At 49.7% G+C, this 15,613-nt stretch overlaps 1 protein-coding gene across 3 annotated transcripts; it reads right to left on the bottom strand.

Moving 5' to 3' along the window:
• Positions 1-370: 370 nt before the first annotated feature.
• Positions 371-14,818, bottom strand: ACAD10 (acyl-CoA dehydrogenase family member 10). 3 transcript variants are annotated; one of them, XM_069870733.1, is made up of 14 exons: positions 13,701-14,818; positions 13,033-13,181; positions 12,008-12,202; positions 10,470-10,628; positions 9,737-9,896; positions 9,160-9,301; positions 8,545-8,613; positions 7,562-7,743; positions 6,843-6,993; positions 5,681-5,826; positions 4,721-4,894; positions 3,471-3,829; positions 1,268-1,455; positions 371-1,095 (listed from the first exon to the last, which is right to left on the bottom strand). In XM_069870733.1, the coding sequence occupies exons 1-14, from the start codon at positions 13,864-13,866 to the stop codon at positions 1,053-1,055; spliced, it is 2,283 nt and encodes a 760-aa protein (XP_069726834.1). In that variant the 5' UTR covers positions 13,867-14,818; the 3' UTR covers positions 371-1,052. The 3 variants fall into 3 exon arrangements, with proteins under 3 accessions (XP_069726834.1, XP_069726835.1, XP_069726836.1); XM_069870734.1 differs by having other exon boundaries at positions 372-1,095; positions 1,387-1,455; positions 13,701-14,817; XM_069870735.1 differs by lacking the exon at positions 1,268-1,455 and having other exon boundaries at positions 373-1,095; positions 13,701-14,815.
• Between the last annotated feature and the right edge of the window lie 795 nt (positions 14,819-15,613).

The raw sequence follows: 15,613 nt of genomic DNA on the forward strand, positions 1-15,613 counted from the left end.
ACTCTCAGCTCTGCCACAGCTGCCTGGGATTGAGGCCACGAGAAAGATGAGACGGTGGGAGGCGCAAAGGCCAGGTGCCTGCTAAGAAACCATCCAACTGTCCAGGCTGGGCAGATACAGGCTCAGATACAGGCTCCCTCCCGCTTCATAGCAGAGCCAAGTGCCTGGAGGAGAGGCAGAATTTCACCCTGGAGCCTGGGAGGAACCAAACTCAGGTTCCCTGGAGCTCTATTGTCCTGGTGCTGAGCGGCCAGCACCTCACATTCCTCTGAGAGCAGGAATGTGGTGGTGACCCCAGGCAGGTGGATGTGGCCTTGTGAAAGTGGGTTGTGAGGCTGCACCCACACTGGAGAAGCTGGAGAAGTGTGTCGATCACTTTAATATTGAATTAATAGCAGACTACACGTAAAGCACCCGGGAATTCCCATGCTTGTTCCCACAGTTCTCTCCTTGCTGCTGGCCTCTGTGAAGCACCGAAAGCCCCCATGGATGCAGCCTGCATCCTCTCTGAGCCCTAAAGAAACCCAGAGAGATCCCATGGAGTCCTCCCAGTTCCTCCCAGCTCTGAAGTCTCCCCTGAAGCCATGAGTCCTCAAGAACCTGATTCAATTCCCACCACCACGGACTGGAGTCCTTCCAGAGTCTGCATGCAGCTGGAGGTGTTGTGCTGAGGGAGAGACACCCTGCTCCATTCTCTTTATTCCCACAACCAAGTCTCACACCCCAACCCAGTTATTCCTGACCAATTCTCCCCCCTTCTAGGCTGGTATTGACTGCCTGAAGCCTCATGATCCAGGGATGGATTTCCCCCACACCTACTGAGCCTGGCAATTAAGGCACTGAGCCCAGGTATAACAGCAAGCACCACTGAAATTCTGAAGTCCCCAGGGTGCTGTTAGCACAGCCTCTCCCATGCCAGAGAAGCTGCTTTAGTCTCACATGCAAGGCTCCTCAGCGCCGTGGGCAGTGGCTCAGCTCTGGTTTGGAGAGCACTTTTCTGTCAACCACGCGGGACCTTCAGCCAGATGTGGGGCTCAGGTCCAAGTGAAGCACTAGGCTGGGGTCTGCGCTGCTGTGATGCTCTGCTCCACAGACCTATGGGAGAGTGAGATCAAAGCCCATGCAGGGCAAGTAAGGGGCTGCAGGACCAGGGAAGCATGGTAGCAAATGCCCCAGCCCCTTCCAAATGCCCCAGGAAACACAGTGCTGGGGAAATATCCCCACCCGGAACCCACAACAGACAGGACAAATCACCCCTCATGCTCACCGTCCCCAGATTGCAAAGCCTCGTTCCTGGTGTGGAGGAGGCCCCAGAAAGGAGGTGTCCCTGTGTTGCTTTATTTGGGCCATGGAAGGGTCAAATGTTGGGTGCGTGTGTCTGTTCACCTGACTATCCTGATCCATGGCCCGTACAGTCATCGTCAGAGCCACTGCTTTGGTCCTGGCACTCTCTGCCTGATGGAAGAAGACGAGAGGTGTTATACCCTCCTGCAACCCCGTGCCTGGGTGCTGGCCCTCTCCCATGGCCGGTCCTGGCTCCCTCCCGGGCTCCATTCTGGAAGTGCAGCTGCGCGCCTGGTGCTTTGGCCAGACACACTTCTGCTCGCTCTGAGAGAGAAACTGAGCTTTGCTCTGCAGTCTTGGAGAGGATCTCCCTGGGGAACTGTGGAGACGGGCAGCCTTTGTGACCAGTGTGGCAAGACCAGCCAAGGTGCTGCCCTGTTGAGCCAAGAGCCTCAGCCAAGGGCCTCTCGCTGCCAGGCTCGCTGGGACAAACCTCCACCCCAGCAGTGCCTGCTGGTGTGAGGCAGGCTTGCCCTTTCCCTTGGCCCTTGCCCAGCTTTTGAGTGTTGTGACAGTCCCAGGCCAGGACTACCTGGCCAATTAACACTCCACTGCATTATCTTTCTGCCACAGGCAGCAAGACTCCTCCCCTGGCTTTCACAACACGCTTCCACAACAAAGGTTGACAGTGCAGGGATGATGCCAAGGGAAAGAACAGTGAGATGGACAGGGAGAGGGGCGTCTCTGGTTCTCAGTTTCTACCACAAGCCCAAGGCATGGAACAGAGCATGGCAGTCTGATATTTGGAGACTTGGTGACTCTCTCTGAGCTCTGAAGATGAGTGTTCAGAAGAAGGGCAAGGTCTGCTCATCTCAGCACTTCCAGATACCCAGAGCTGCTGCTTCCCTTCCTTTCTTTCCCACCTTCTCAGGGGATCAGCTGCTGAGCACCCTGAAATGCTGGGGTTTGCTGGTTTCTGCCAGAGCACAAGGAAATGCTTCAGAAAGGCTGAACAACAGATGGGATTTATTTTTGGGGGAGTGAAAGGGCAGTTAAGTAAGCCACTAGAACTTGATAATGTCACTAGAATACATTAAGAATACAATCTTGGTAGCAACCCAAGGACAGGGATGTTTGCTTTCATGACACACTCTGTAAATGATTACTTTTGATACCACTCCCAGCAAACCTGATTGCAACATCAGCCATCCCAGAGCCATGGGCACACTGAGCCACACCGTGGCCACCAGCGGCACTGGGGAGCAGAAGCACAGAGAAACCAGACAGTCTGTAGAGCCTGGGCAAAGGACACAGGTGTCCTGATACCTGCATAGTGACCTGATCGGCCTTGCACTGGCAGGAGGAAGAAACCTGATGCCACTCCCATCTCTGCCACTGACCCACCAGGTGACCGTGGGCAAGTCACTTTGGGACCTGGGTTCTGCTTCCTCTCCACCAGACCAGGAATGATGAATGTCTCCCCATTTTGAGGGCTCAAGGCTGCAGCAGCCCCTGCTCTGCAAGGAGAGCCCAGGACGGTGGCAGCGCCAAAGTCCAAGTGGAATCCCAGAGCCTGTACTGCTGATTACGCTCGGCTTATCAACATCACGGGGACCTCTGTGGGAACAGCCCCCGCTAGGGAGGGCAGGATAAGAGAACACAGAGGAGGAAATGAAGCTGTGGAAGTGCAAGCAGCTCTCTGCCCTGTCTGAGGGGCCTACCAAGGAAGCACCAGGAGAGATTGTTCCAAAGAGATTTAACTTAGCCTTTCCCACGCAGAGGCAGCAGCGAGGCTCCAGAGCCCTGCCAAGAGGAAGGAATGAGCAATCCCTGTACTGGCAGATGTTGAAAAGCCCAAGCCCAGCCAAGCTCTGGAGATTCAATCGGCATTGGTGGCAGGACCTTGGTGGAGCAGCACCAGCAATCACAGCTGGGCTGGCATTAATCTGCTCATCTTGGAAAGGAGAGCAAGCTTCTGAAATTACCATTTCCCAGAATATGAACTCTGTTACTCAAATGCAGCCAGCAAGGGGAACCTGGCTCCCTTTCTACAAGCCATTGGATTCTAGAAGTGCCAACTGTCAGATGAGATCAGGAAAATAAGCGCTCTCAGGGGCACGCCACAAGCCCCCACGCTGGTGCAGGTGCAGCAAAACAAAGCTCCTTTAGGGAGGAAGATGTCTCACCTTCAGTTCTAGAAGAGGATGTGGGGCCCATGTGGGCTGGGCAATCAAAAAACTCCACTGGACACCCATGATCTTTTCCAGCTTGCAGCCAAGATGCTGGACTATCCCCAAGAGACTGGTGGGGGGAGTGACCAGGGAGACTTTGGGCTCAGGAGCTGCCCCAGGACATGGCCAGGTACCATAGCTCCTGCGAAGGAACGGCCCTCGCCTGGCCCAGGTGCTGTAATGTCGTCGTGCGAGAGGCTTTGTGGTAGGAAGGCTGTCAAACACACGGAATCCTTCTTTTATGGCGAACTCCCAAGCCAGGTCAGCCACAAATTCTGCATCCTCCGGGCTGCTTTCACCTGGGACTGGCCTCCCTGGGGACAAGAGAATAGGACGCCTTCGTTTGAGAGAGCTCTGTGTTATGCAGTCACATCCTAAAGAGCACCATGTGCCTATTAGGACTTGAGAAGGCTGTTCTCTAAGGAATGTGAAAATAACATCCTGTTTTTCTCTAACAAGGACTCCCAGGCCAGACCTGATGCGTGCACCGGGAGTTCACACCATCTCCCTACTTTCTTTTTGAAGTCTCTTTTTGAAGGCAATGCTTAGTTTGAAGGTCTGAGAGCCCCACCTGTAGGACAGAGCTCTGAGCTCTTAAACCTGGCTTCTGCTCAGTTCTCCTATGAGAGAAAAGTGACTGCACAGCAACCTCCAATCACCACAAACAGGAACAGACCAGATCTCGCATCCAGCAAAACACAGCCACTGGGGAAGTGAACTGTGTGCACTCCACTTTGGCCCTTTTTTCTGTCTGCAGGACACAACCTGACTACAAAACGCAGCTGGGCTGAGAGGTTATAGCAGTCTCACACCTTCCAGAGCCTGTGCTGGAGCAAGGAGGGAGCTCTGTGCTCTACAGGACACCCTACTCTCATTCATCTTGTCCACATGCAGCAATAACTCGCTGCACAATTACTCCCAGGTCACTCATCTCCAGGGTGAAACAAGTTCTCTCATTCTGATCCCTTACTTCACACTGGAGCTGAAAGCACAAGACTGCCAGACACACCGCTCTCTGCTCTAGCACCTAGAATTTCAGAGCACTCAGGAATTGCAGCCAGAAGTGCCTGAACTGGCAGCACATGCTGCCGGTCGGACCTGCCCTGGTTCAGTGTGAGAGCTCTCCCCACACCGGTGGTGCTTGTGTGTCTGCGCTCTGGCTGGAGGCCTGTGCAGAACAGGGTGGGTGTGGTTGGGATCCTCACCTGCCAGAGAGCATTTGTGGAGTCCCTGCAGCACTGCAGCCAGTCGAAAAAAGGCAAAGGCCATGTAGAAATTCCAGTTCTCGGGGCGCTCCACTCCCATGTGGCTGTAGTACATCTGGGAATACTCCTCTGCTGTGGGGACGCCCAGGTGCCCCAAATCACACTTCCTCAAGCCTGGAAGATGTGAAGAGGCAACAGTGAAGCAGCAGGCGCTGAGGAGCTCAGAGTTTTCTAGGGATGCTTGTGGCAGAGCCACGCAGCTGTGAAGCAGTGAGACACCTGCACCCATCCAATACCTGCACTGCTGCCATGATATTTCTGTACATAACAATGGGGGTTTGGCAGCAGCCCACGTAGGCAAAAGGCATAGGGGGCAGTTTTCTTCATTGGGGTAAGACTGTGAAAGCAGTGACTGATGGATCTTCCTCCTTAATGATGGAGTAATTTACCTCCCTGTTTACCCCTAGATTGTTCTTTTTAACAAGTGTATAACTTTGTGGACAAACCCTTCTGCACTGGCCTGGTTCAAAGCTTTCCACCCAAAAGAGTTCCCCAGCTTTACAGCTGAAGTGAGAGGGAAAATAATGCAAACTAATTTTTAAATACAGTTTTGCAAGCTGTGAAACAGGGTCCTTCTGTCTTTGGGGCCATTCCTGACACGACCGCTAACAAAGGTCCGGGTACAGGGTGACAGCACCAACCAGGACAGGCAGCACGTGGCAGCGTCACTGCCAGACGGGTGGCAGACAGGAGACAAGCACCGATCGCTGCACACACAGAAAGACCCTTCCACTCTGGGGGGATGAAGGGGAGAAAGGGCAGAGCAGGGAGTATGGGACAAGATCCACAGCCTTTTCCAATGAGCGCAACTGTCAGCTGAGCTACCTGGGCAGGAGCTAATCTGTTTCTGAACTCTGTTTTTTCTCTGTGTGTCAAATGTGACTTTGCCCCTCTCTGTACCTCTCAGTGCATTAAAGTGAGGTGGCAGGAAGTAGGCCATACAGTTATTCGCCAAATCAGAGATGGGATCTCCTAGAGTTGAAAGCTTCCAGCCAAGGACAGCAAGGACTTCTGGCCTGTCTGGATGAAAGACCAGGTGGTCCATCCTGTATCAGAGGGAAAAAGAGATCAGAAATGTTTCAAGAAGGGGAAAAAAATCCCAGTGCTCAGCAGCAGTAGGTGCTTTCCAGTGCTCTTCATCCTTCTCAAAAATTACTGAGTCCTTTGAGGGGGGCTGCACAAGTGAAAGATTAATTCCTGCAAGCATAGGTCAGGCAGGACAGTGATTACTTAGTAGTGAACTCCTGGTTAATTATGAACTGAATTGTGCTTTCAAGAATGAAACCAAATTATTCGGGACTTCAGGTCATTAACAGATGTTGCAGGACAAGCTGGCCAAAACGTGAAGCAGGTAAGTTACTGTCCAGGCGGGTCTTCTGATCATTTCAAAGGCACACAATAGCTCTAAGCCCTGAATTGCCATGTGCTGTGGAGTATGCATAGAATCCAGCTTTCAACACTGTGAGGCCCAGGAGAGGGCAGCAGCCTACTGAGGAAGAAGCAGAGAGGGCAGCCATCCTGCCAGAGTGCAGGGAGCATGCGAGCTTCCAGTCACACATGAACTGCCTGCTGATCTGTGGTAGTTTAAAAGAGCAGGGAAACTGGGGGCAGGAGCTGAAAGCCTGGGCTCCTGATGTCTGATTCCAATCTTGCTGCCTCACTGGTTTTTCAGTTTCTTCACACAATCGCTGTAAACTCTGGCCTAACACTGAAGGATCATCAACTGTTCCCGCAATACTCAAAAATCAGTTCTGGCACATGTTGCTAACGATTTGGTGCCTAAAGAGTTTGGGTGGCTGGCAATGGAAAAAATACAAGAGCTCTAGGTGCAAGACAGCACCAGTCAGAGTTCTTGATACATGTTTCTCGGGACAGATGTGAAGGGTTTATGGCCCTCTAGGTCTCATTACCTGGGGCATGCTGAACATGACCCAGAGCTCAGCTTTCACACCGCTCTGAAGCTGCTGTGCCAGCGCAACTCAACACATCTTTGGAGTCTGCATATTGCTTTACACTCTCTCCCTCTCTCTGCTCCAGGGCAGTGCTGTCAGCCAAGGAGTACCTGAAATCACCATGCACGACTGTTGTCTTCTGAGATTCAGGAAAATGCAGAGGCAGCCAGTCAATGAGTCTCTCCATGGCTGGGATAACATGAGTTTCCATAGCTCGATAGTGCTTTGACCAGGTCTCAACTTGCCACGGAATGTAATTACCTGCAAAAAGGGAACAAACGCTCTCAGGGAAAGGAACGGGCACAAAGAATCTTCAAAAGAGAAGTATAAAAGGTGCATGCAGAAAAGTTCAAACAGCCAAGCAGATCTCAGTCCAGCAAAGCTAAGCTAAGTTCCAAGAGTTTAATTGTCCAATATATTCTTAATTGGGCACTGGATTTGGTATTCAGGTGGAAATAATCAAATCCTGGACAAAACCATAATTTCTTCACCAGTTCTGAGAAGCTGAGATAGCCTCGCAGAGAGACTGGAGGAGTTGAAGAAGTATGGTCAGAGGTGGCAGCAAACAAGTTACTCCTGCACTGACAGAGCAGCCCTTGCTCATGGCAGAAAGTTCTGGAGACTGCTCACAGTAAACAGAGGCCTGGAGCACCTGGAGCAGCCCTCCACACCCTCCCTCCATGCCTGGGGATCCAGACACCCTGTTGCTCATCTTCATTTTCCCAACTGCCTCCAGGTTTGGCTCAAATCCTGTACCAGAGCCTATCCTTTGAAATGCTGATACACAGGAGAAGAAAACAGTGATGGATGATGTGTAGCCTTCTCTCACCATGCTCCCTGAGGTCTTCCAGTGTGGCTGCTCTGAGGTCTACACTGTGGATCTTGGAGAGGGCTTGACTCATAGCAGCATAAATAGGCTTCCTCTGGTGAGGCTGCAGCTCAGGAAGGGAGACGTCACTGTAGATACGGCCAGCACAGTGCTCCATCAGATAGAAAGGGGTGCCCAGGGTGCTGGGGAAGCAAGGCAGAACCAGCAGATCTGAGGTTAATCCTGCTACCACCCCTCAAATCTCACCTGTACCTTGAACATGCCCCCAGGCCTCCCTTGGGTGGAAGTAAGAGCAGCCTCAACAGCAGCTGAGCACTCACAGCCAGCTGTGGCCTGGGTTCAAGCCCACATCAGGCTGCCAGCCTGCAGCACACGGCTGTGACATGATGAGTCCTGCTCCCTGCAGCCCCAGGAAGCTGAGCTTGGGACCAGGCTACAGCACCAGCCACCTCTCTGCGTGCCCTGCCGCAGGCTCTAGAGCCAAGCTGTCAGACTGCACACAGACATCACAAACGGTGGACACACGTTTAACTGCAGTGCAGAGACTTTATTACTGCAGCCAGCAGTGATCTGAGCGTAGCTGTGCTGACTGCAGGCTAGACAGGGTGTCCTGGTTGCAGACGTGCTGCTATCACGGCTGTAGACCCTGAGGCAAGTCTAGGGACTGGCAGTTAGAAAAATCACCTCCTTATTGGAAACTTGAAAATATTGAGTCAGCAGGAAGCCCAACAATGTTGTTTTATAGCAGCTTTTCAAAGGAAGAGAGCATTTTGGTTAATTGCTAAAATAAGGACACACCTAAACCAAGCCAAATAAAAGTGTTACTGTCCTTTGAACTTCTAGAGACTTCTCTAGCCCGAGACTGGGCAAACACTAATTACACCAGTGCACTCTGTGAGGCCTGGCTCCTCTTCTCTCCTCATCTTTGGAGAAATCTGGCTGAAGATGACAAGCACAGAGTGAAAGCTGAGGGACAAGATTACCTTCCATCCTCGCAGAGAGCAAGTACAGTGGGAACGGGAACACCGGCCTCAGAGAGTGCCTTCAGTATCCTGCCAGGGTGAGTCAGAGAGCCGTGTCAGCACAGAATGGCAGTAGGGAATCAATACCAGAACTGCACTGTTGCTAGGCAGACACACAGCGTAAAAGGGAGCCCTGTGCTCAGTTTTAAACATGCTGAAAAAGCAAAGCTGGGGGTAGGGGAAAGAAGCACATCAAAAGTGCCAGATGCGACAGTGGGATCCTGTGTCTCCCAACATGAGCTGTGGTGTGCTCTGGGGATTGGAAGGAGTGGCAGTGCAGGAGTGGGGAGGGCGCTTTCACAGGCTCCTAACAGCATGCTCGCCGCCAGCTGCACAGCCTTGGCTCTCAATGCAGCCCTGCCTCCCGCGAGCTGCAGCAGACAGATACCAGACTGGGATACAGAGCTGTGCAAAACACAGGGGAGGACAATGTGGGAAGCAGGTGCTAACTGTGTGTGTGATGTGGAACAGAAAAGCCAAGGCTGGAATAGAATAATGTCTCTAGGGCAGGATTGTATGGGATCTTCTACAAGTCTTTCCTGGTCAGCTGCCTTGAGGAGCACAGCTCCTTCTCACCTGTATTCCCTTCTGACAGCAGAGCCTGGGGGATGCAGGCTGGCAGAGGGCTCCTTCTTCAGCACTAGCAAGCGATCTCCAAACTTGATGGAATAGGTCTGGGTAGACAGTCCATGGCCAAACTGCCGTAACACTAGCGGGCCTGAAGAGTTAAGAGCAGAGGGTCAGCAGACAGAAGCATGAGCTGGGATTATTTCTCACCACTTCTCCAGGTTTTACTTCCCCCTCCTGTGCCTGAGTCCGAGGTCTCACTTGCAGCAATCAGGAACCCACCTTTTGCTCCTGTGTCCCAAATCCCATGGGAGCATGGTGATTGCTCATGGATGGCTCACAGGCCAGGAATATCCCTGGCATCTCTTTGGTAACTTGTGCTCAACCCCTCCCCAGTGAGGAAGTCCTAAAATGTTGTTTCTCATTTCTGGGAAACAGTGATGGATCACTGAACAGCTGCAACATCTGCTTGGATTAGAAACCTTTCATTATCATTGTTTTTCAATCCATCTGGTATTTGATGGAAAGAGCCAATGGCTCCAGAATACGTAAGCTATCAGGCTGAAGAGCAAAAAGCATGCAATACCTCTTGCCTGGTCATTGAGAACATTTTCAAGGTACTTTTGCAGATGATCTTTTGGGATTTCCATGCTTGGTCTCACTGAACGAGTATATGGAACAAAGCCTTGCAAAGGAAAACCCAGATAGGTTTCCAGCTCTTTGAGTGCTGCTTCTGGATCATCGACCTAAAAGCAGGAGAGAGGAAGGCACTGTGAGGTTGGGCTGCGTTAACAGCTGCAGTTCCCTGTGTGCAGTTCAGGGGAGCAGAGTTCACTCTTCCCACTGGTCCCATGCTTGTCCTTCCCCCTCACCAAAATAACCCCCTGGGCTCACGGTCTCCGAAGCCTGGGGATTAACCAGTCCATCCCCAGCTGACAGACACGTGAAGCATCAGAGCTTCTAGAAGGGTATTAAATATGTCTTATTTTCTCACATCAGACAGATGCGGTTGTGTCAACCATACAATTAGGGCTGTTTTTCTAAAAGGGAACTGAGGTCTGTAAAGGAGAAGTCACTTCTCCGAGGATACACTGGCTGTAGGGTTAAGAGCCATGAACGAAAAAGGTCAGTGCAGACTTTACCAGTAATCCTGCCCTTTAACCCCACCACATCCTATAAAAACGAGGACAGGCTGAAACAAAAGATTTGGCAACATAGGTCTGCCACTGCGACTGAAAATCCTGAGCCATTCAAGTCAAACACAGCTTCTAGACTTAAAAATCAGACCCAAAGCCTGCCCTGGTTGCATTGCTTTGTACCTTCACTGTTTTAATTCCAAGCTGGGCTGCTGCTTTTAGGTTCTGGCTGTTGTTGTCGAGGAAGATGGATTCCTGGGGTTGAACGCCCAAGCGCTCCAAGCACAACTTGTAGATACGAGGGTCTGGCTTGCACATTCCATCCCGGTAAGATTCAACCAACTATGGCAACAGCAAATGGATTATGCATGAGCCTCCCATGACCACAAACATCTGTGCAGTGCTGGAGATGGAGGATGGGAGGGTGGGAAAGAGACTGACAACCTAAATAATGTGAAATAAAGGATAGGAAACAGAGGACTGACAGGGCTGGATAGGACATGATTCAAGTGACTGTGTGGGTGCCAACTGCTTGGCTGTGGCTCTGTCAGCTCAAATAAACTAAACAGGACCAGCCAGTCTTTGGATGGAAGATATCCAATGAGATGTCACCATGTGGGAGACTCTCTGGGTGTTCCAGACTGCACTGAACAAATTGCTCAATGCTGTCCAAGAAAACCTTTGAATTGCACCACCTTCCAAATGATCTAGAAAAGCAGTGTCCTGGCCATTGCACCTATCAGCCATGCCAAAGCAATCTTCACAGTAGCAGAGATGTTGACCATAATCATCTGCCTGACTTTGGATCCAAAAAACCTTGAATCAGTCTCCAAATAATCCCATTGTCCTCAAAACTATAAAAAAATCAAGCAATATTTTGCCCCTGCACTGATAAGACACTCCAGGAATAGAAATGAATCTATTAGATTGACATAAAAGCTAATCTTAATGGAAAACCGCATTCAATTACATTTTTTTTTCACTAATTACTGTGCAGTGCTGTTGCCTGCTGTTACAGAAGAGCCACACGGTGTGAGTGATGACACTGGATAGGCCATGGTTATTGAAGTGCTTTGAAACAGTCTGGGATGAAAGGTACCACAGAGCATCACAACAGAGCATCATTCCACTAAGAGAACCCCACAGGCACTGGTGTCACTAGTAGAATGCACAGAAAGGCAAGTCAATAATGACATAATGTTGACAATGTGACTTTAAACAGTCCCAGGTTTTACATGTATCAATACAACTCTTCTTTACGTATTTTGTTGTCTCAATCAAGGCTATAAACCAAACATAAGCCATGAATAAACTCCTGAAATTCAAAGATGTGACTTGAGGTGCACAAAATCAAAATTCTCTGTCATGCTGAGGTGAGTCCTCTTAGCTTCCCGTTCAAGTGAAGCCACTCAAATCAGCCTCGAGGTTCGTGGCTGTTCTTCTGCTTCATATTTGCAGAAAAGAAGTGCGCTGTAAGAGGAGTCTCTTGCCCGCTCCTCGGCTCAGACAGACTGGCATGCTGGGGTAGTGGGATTTTCTATAGTAGAGGGGATGCTTTGCAATCCTCTGCAATAAAACAGGCTTTAAAAGAGTAAGGACAGGGGCACTGGGTAATGACATCCACTTCTTGTACGATTTGGCACCTGCATGTAAACAATTCTAGTTGTTGCTTTCTATAGACCTAGCTACAGAAATCCATTTGGGAAGCCATTCAGACTTACCACATCAAAGTGCTCTCGGTCCAGGGGCAGAAAGTTCTCTCCATTCAGCAGGCAGAAGTTGTTGCTTAGAAGAGCTGTCTTCAGACCTTCTGCACGGATACACTGTACTGCTTCTGCCATTATGGGGAGCTGTTTTATCATCTCATTTCTGATTAGGTCCGAGAGAAAAGAGTCCACTGGAACACAGATGTTTGCCTAAGAAACCAGAGGAACCCCCAAGAATGATAATTAGCCATAAATGGGTTTTAAGCAGGGAGGAAAATAAGAGTGGTTGGGTAGGTAGGTTGCCTGATCATCTTATCTTGCTTTCCTACTTCCTTTGGCAGCAGAAGACAGTCAGTAAATCTCTCAGCTAAATTGCTTAAAGCAAATAAACAAGCCTTCTCATGTTTATAATTCTACAGAAGCAGCAGCAGAGATGAAGGGCTGATGTGGGGAAAGAGAAATGCACTAGGACCATGGCTGCCATGGAATCAAGGCAGGTTAAGATAAATACTGCTCTACTATTCAGCAGGCAGGAAAGGAACTTGCATTTTAGAATGAGTTGTTTCAAAAAACCAAAATTTTGTATTCAAAAGCAGATCCATGCTCTGTGTTCCTGGAACTGTGGTGGAGGGGCTTCTACTCATCTTAAGAACCCTCTGGGGAGACCATGGCCTCCCTCCACCGAGCACGTCCATGCATGAACTGGCAGCAAAGGCTTTTAGTTGATCTCTGACTCTCTGACTTCTCATCTTGGCTGACCCTAGAGGTGTCTTGAAATAGAAAAAGCTATGAAATATGCAGGAGGAGGATGGTGGAAGTGAAGGCAAATTCAGCTGACCATCCCGCCTGGGTGCTAGAATGGCGATAGCAGTGAAAAGTCCACCTTGATCAGACAGCAATGCTTCCTAGACGGTAAATCCAAACCCTTCTGCCAAAGGAATTCTTTTATAAGCTCCTCTTTCCTCACTGAGCCACCACATTGCAGGATCCCATTTCCCTGCAGTCAGGAAGTACAAAGAGAGGAGGGGGAGTTGGCTTACAATCTCAAAGCACTGCTGTCCCAATTCCTGCAAAAACTCCACAGCTGTCAGCTCTCCTCTTGTGTACTTCAGAGAGAGACTATTTTCCCCTCCAGAGAGTACAGCTTGCTGGATGGTGCCGGCTGGAATACAATTCCGGGCCTCCCAGTCTACATAGAGAAAGTAAGAAAGCCAGGAGAGAGCATGTACGACATCATCAGAGCTGGGAAATGAGCTTGGAATCCCTCTGAAGTCTGATACATTGACCAGCACTCATGAGAACCAACCTGCTCGCCTGGGATGATTTACCTAGACACAGCAAGAAGTTTGGGCACTTCCCCAATCGAAACACCTCACCTCTGGGTTTGGTGTGATACCCTTGGGGTGAAAACACAGAACTCTTAGTGTCCCGAAGGACAGGACCAACACTGGGTGGCAGCCGCTGATGTCATTACAGGACAGTTTCACTATCAGGTGGGTTCTAGATCTGATCTGGAGCTGTCAAAGCAGTTGCTGGTTGCTGTCAGTTCTAGTACTTCTCATGGCACAATGGGGCACCATCACCTTGTCATCACCGCTAGTTCTTGAATATCTTAGCAGAACCAGAGGCAGCTGACAGGGACACCAGGAATTTACTTTCCCTCTATGCACAGAAACTAGAGGAGCAAATAAGAAATGAGAATACACACCTGTGGCTGTCTTGTAAGGGGATGGGAGGAGCACTCCGCATGCATTGAAGATCACGGCTTTATAATGGCACCATCCTGATTGCTTCCACCGAATTAAACCCTGCGGGTGCTGCTGAATCCCAGCACGGAGCAGGGAAGGGGCACAAGCAATTCTCCTCAGGTACATGCTGTGTAAAATGCGTATCTGGCTCAAGCTGACTGAGAGAGCCTAGGATAGAAAGATTATCATTACAAGGGTTAGTATGTATTCATGCATATGAAGCCTCCCAGCCAAACTGGCGCAACTGAAGGCGGTTTCACACAGGGTCCTTAGACCCTTCTGATGTCCAGGTACAACCCAATTTGACTGATCACTAACACACACACCACTGACTATTCATCACTGCAAATCTTTGCAGAGTGACTACATTTTTGCAACACTCCTGTTGCTTCTCTATTGATCCAAATCTCCCTGGAGTCAGTCTTGCTGTAGTTACTGTTCTGTGATCTAGATGATGCCGTGAGGGTTTCAAAGGCATGTTAGAGGGGCTGTAGGATGCTGGCATTGTCTCAGTTACCCAGGGGTTTCCCTTATTCATCACAGACAGCTCTAAGCTATAAAGCCAAGTCCTTATTTCCAAGGCTGTGCTGTCCTTTAGTTCCTTTTACTTAAGCATGAACGATACCAACGCCTGTGTTGTCCAAAATATGGATCTGCTGCCCAGTGTGCAGTAGCCCATCTCTACACCACCAAGACATTGTTCATTCAGAGTTTACACCAATTCTGGACGCTCAGGAGGACCTTCCAAACTCAAGTGTAAAGCCCCAAACACAGACCCCACAATTTTTTATACTACAAATAGATAAATACTCATAGAATTCCTGAAAAGTCATGCATATTCATAACCAATCATACTACCTCCATCTTTTACCACACGTGCATCCCCAAACCGTGAATGTATTTATGTGATCCCTAGAGGTTACTCCACAGTGCTTTACTGATGAACTTTTGCTGGATTTTCCTCATAAAGTATTAAAGTCAAGTCATTTGTCCTCGTATTTCTCCATTATCACATCCTTGCTTGGCTCACTCTGTTTACCAGACTATTCTTGATCTGAAATTTGTCCCACAGAGCCCATTCAAGGTTAGTTTTGCTAAAAAGTCAATATATTTAACCATATAACCATAGAATGGTTTGGGTTAGAAGGGACCATGAAGGTCATCCAGTCCAACTTCTCTGTGGTGAGCAGGAGCATCTTAAACTCAATCAGATTGCTCACAGCAAAGGAGATTATTTTATTTCTTTCTATTTGCGGAGGAGGGTGACAAGGATGGGGCCTGGTCCCTCCAGCTTGGTCAGGCTGCCATGGTGTCACGGAATTATTTGGTTGGAGAAGACCTATGAGCTAGATTGAGTCCAACCGTACCTGTCCACTCCTAAATCAGATCCCTAAGCACACTGTCTGCTCGTTTTTTAAGCCCCTCCAGGGATGGGGACTCAACCACCTCCCTGGGCAGCCTGTGCAGTAGCTGAGAACCCTTTCAGTGAAGAATTTTATCCTAGTATTTAATCTAAACCTCCCCTGGTCCAACTCGAGGCCGTTTCATCTCATCCTGTCACTTGTTACTTGGGCGAAGAGACTAGCGCCCACCTCGCTACAACCTCCCTAAGGAAGCAGTTAAATCGCCGAGCCTGACAATTACTTAGGAAACATTTGGCCAGTGCCTTCAGCCACATGGTGCGAATTTTTGAGGGTGTCCTATGCATTGATAGAAGTTGGACTAGACGATCCTTGTGGATCTCTTCCAACTCACGTCATTCTGTAATTCTATGATTCCTTTTAAGCAGAGAGTGATGAGGTCTCCCCTCAACGTCCTTCTCTTGAGGCTAAACAACCCCACGTCCCTCAGCCGTCTCTCATAACACTTGTTC

This window comes from Phaenicophaeus curvirostris, chromosome 17 (genome assembly GCF_032191515.1).
Source record: "Phaenicophaeus curvirostris isolate KB17595 chromosome 17, BPBGC_Pcur_1.0, whole genome shotgun sequence".
Lineage (NCBI taxonomy): Eukaryota > Metazoa > Chordata > Aves > Cuculiformes > Cuculidae > Phaenicophaeus > Phaenicophaeus curvirostris.

What these genes read in the sequence shown, in the direction of transcription:
- ACAD10 (XM_069870733.1), bottom strand. Translation starts at nt 13,866, where the DNA reads ATGTACCTGAGGAGAATTGCTTGTGCCCCTTCCCTGCTCCGTGCTGGG. An exon ending in TTGGAATTAAAACAGTGAAG is followed by an intron (nt 9,897 to 10,469) that starts GTACAAAGCAAT and finishes TCCTGCTTTTAG; the next exon opens with GTCGATGATCCAGAAGCAGC. An exon ending in GGAAGACCTCAGGGAGCATG is followed by an intron (nt 6,994 to 7,561) that starts GTGAGAGAAGGC and finishes CCCTTTTTGCAG; the next exon opens with GTAATTACATTCCGTGGCAA.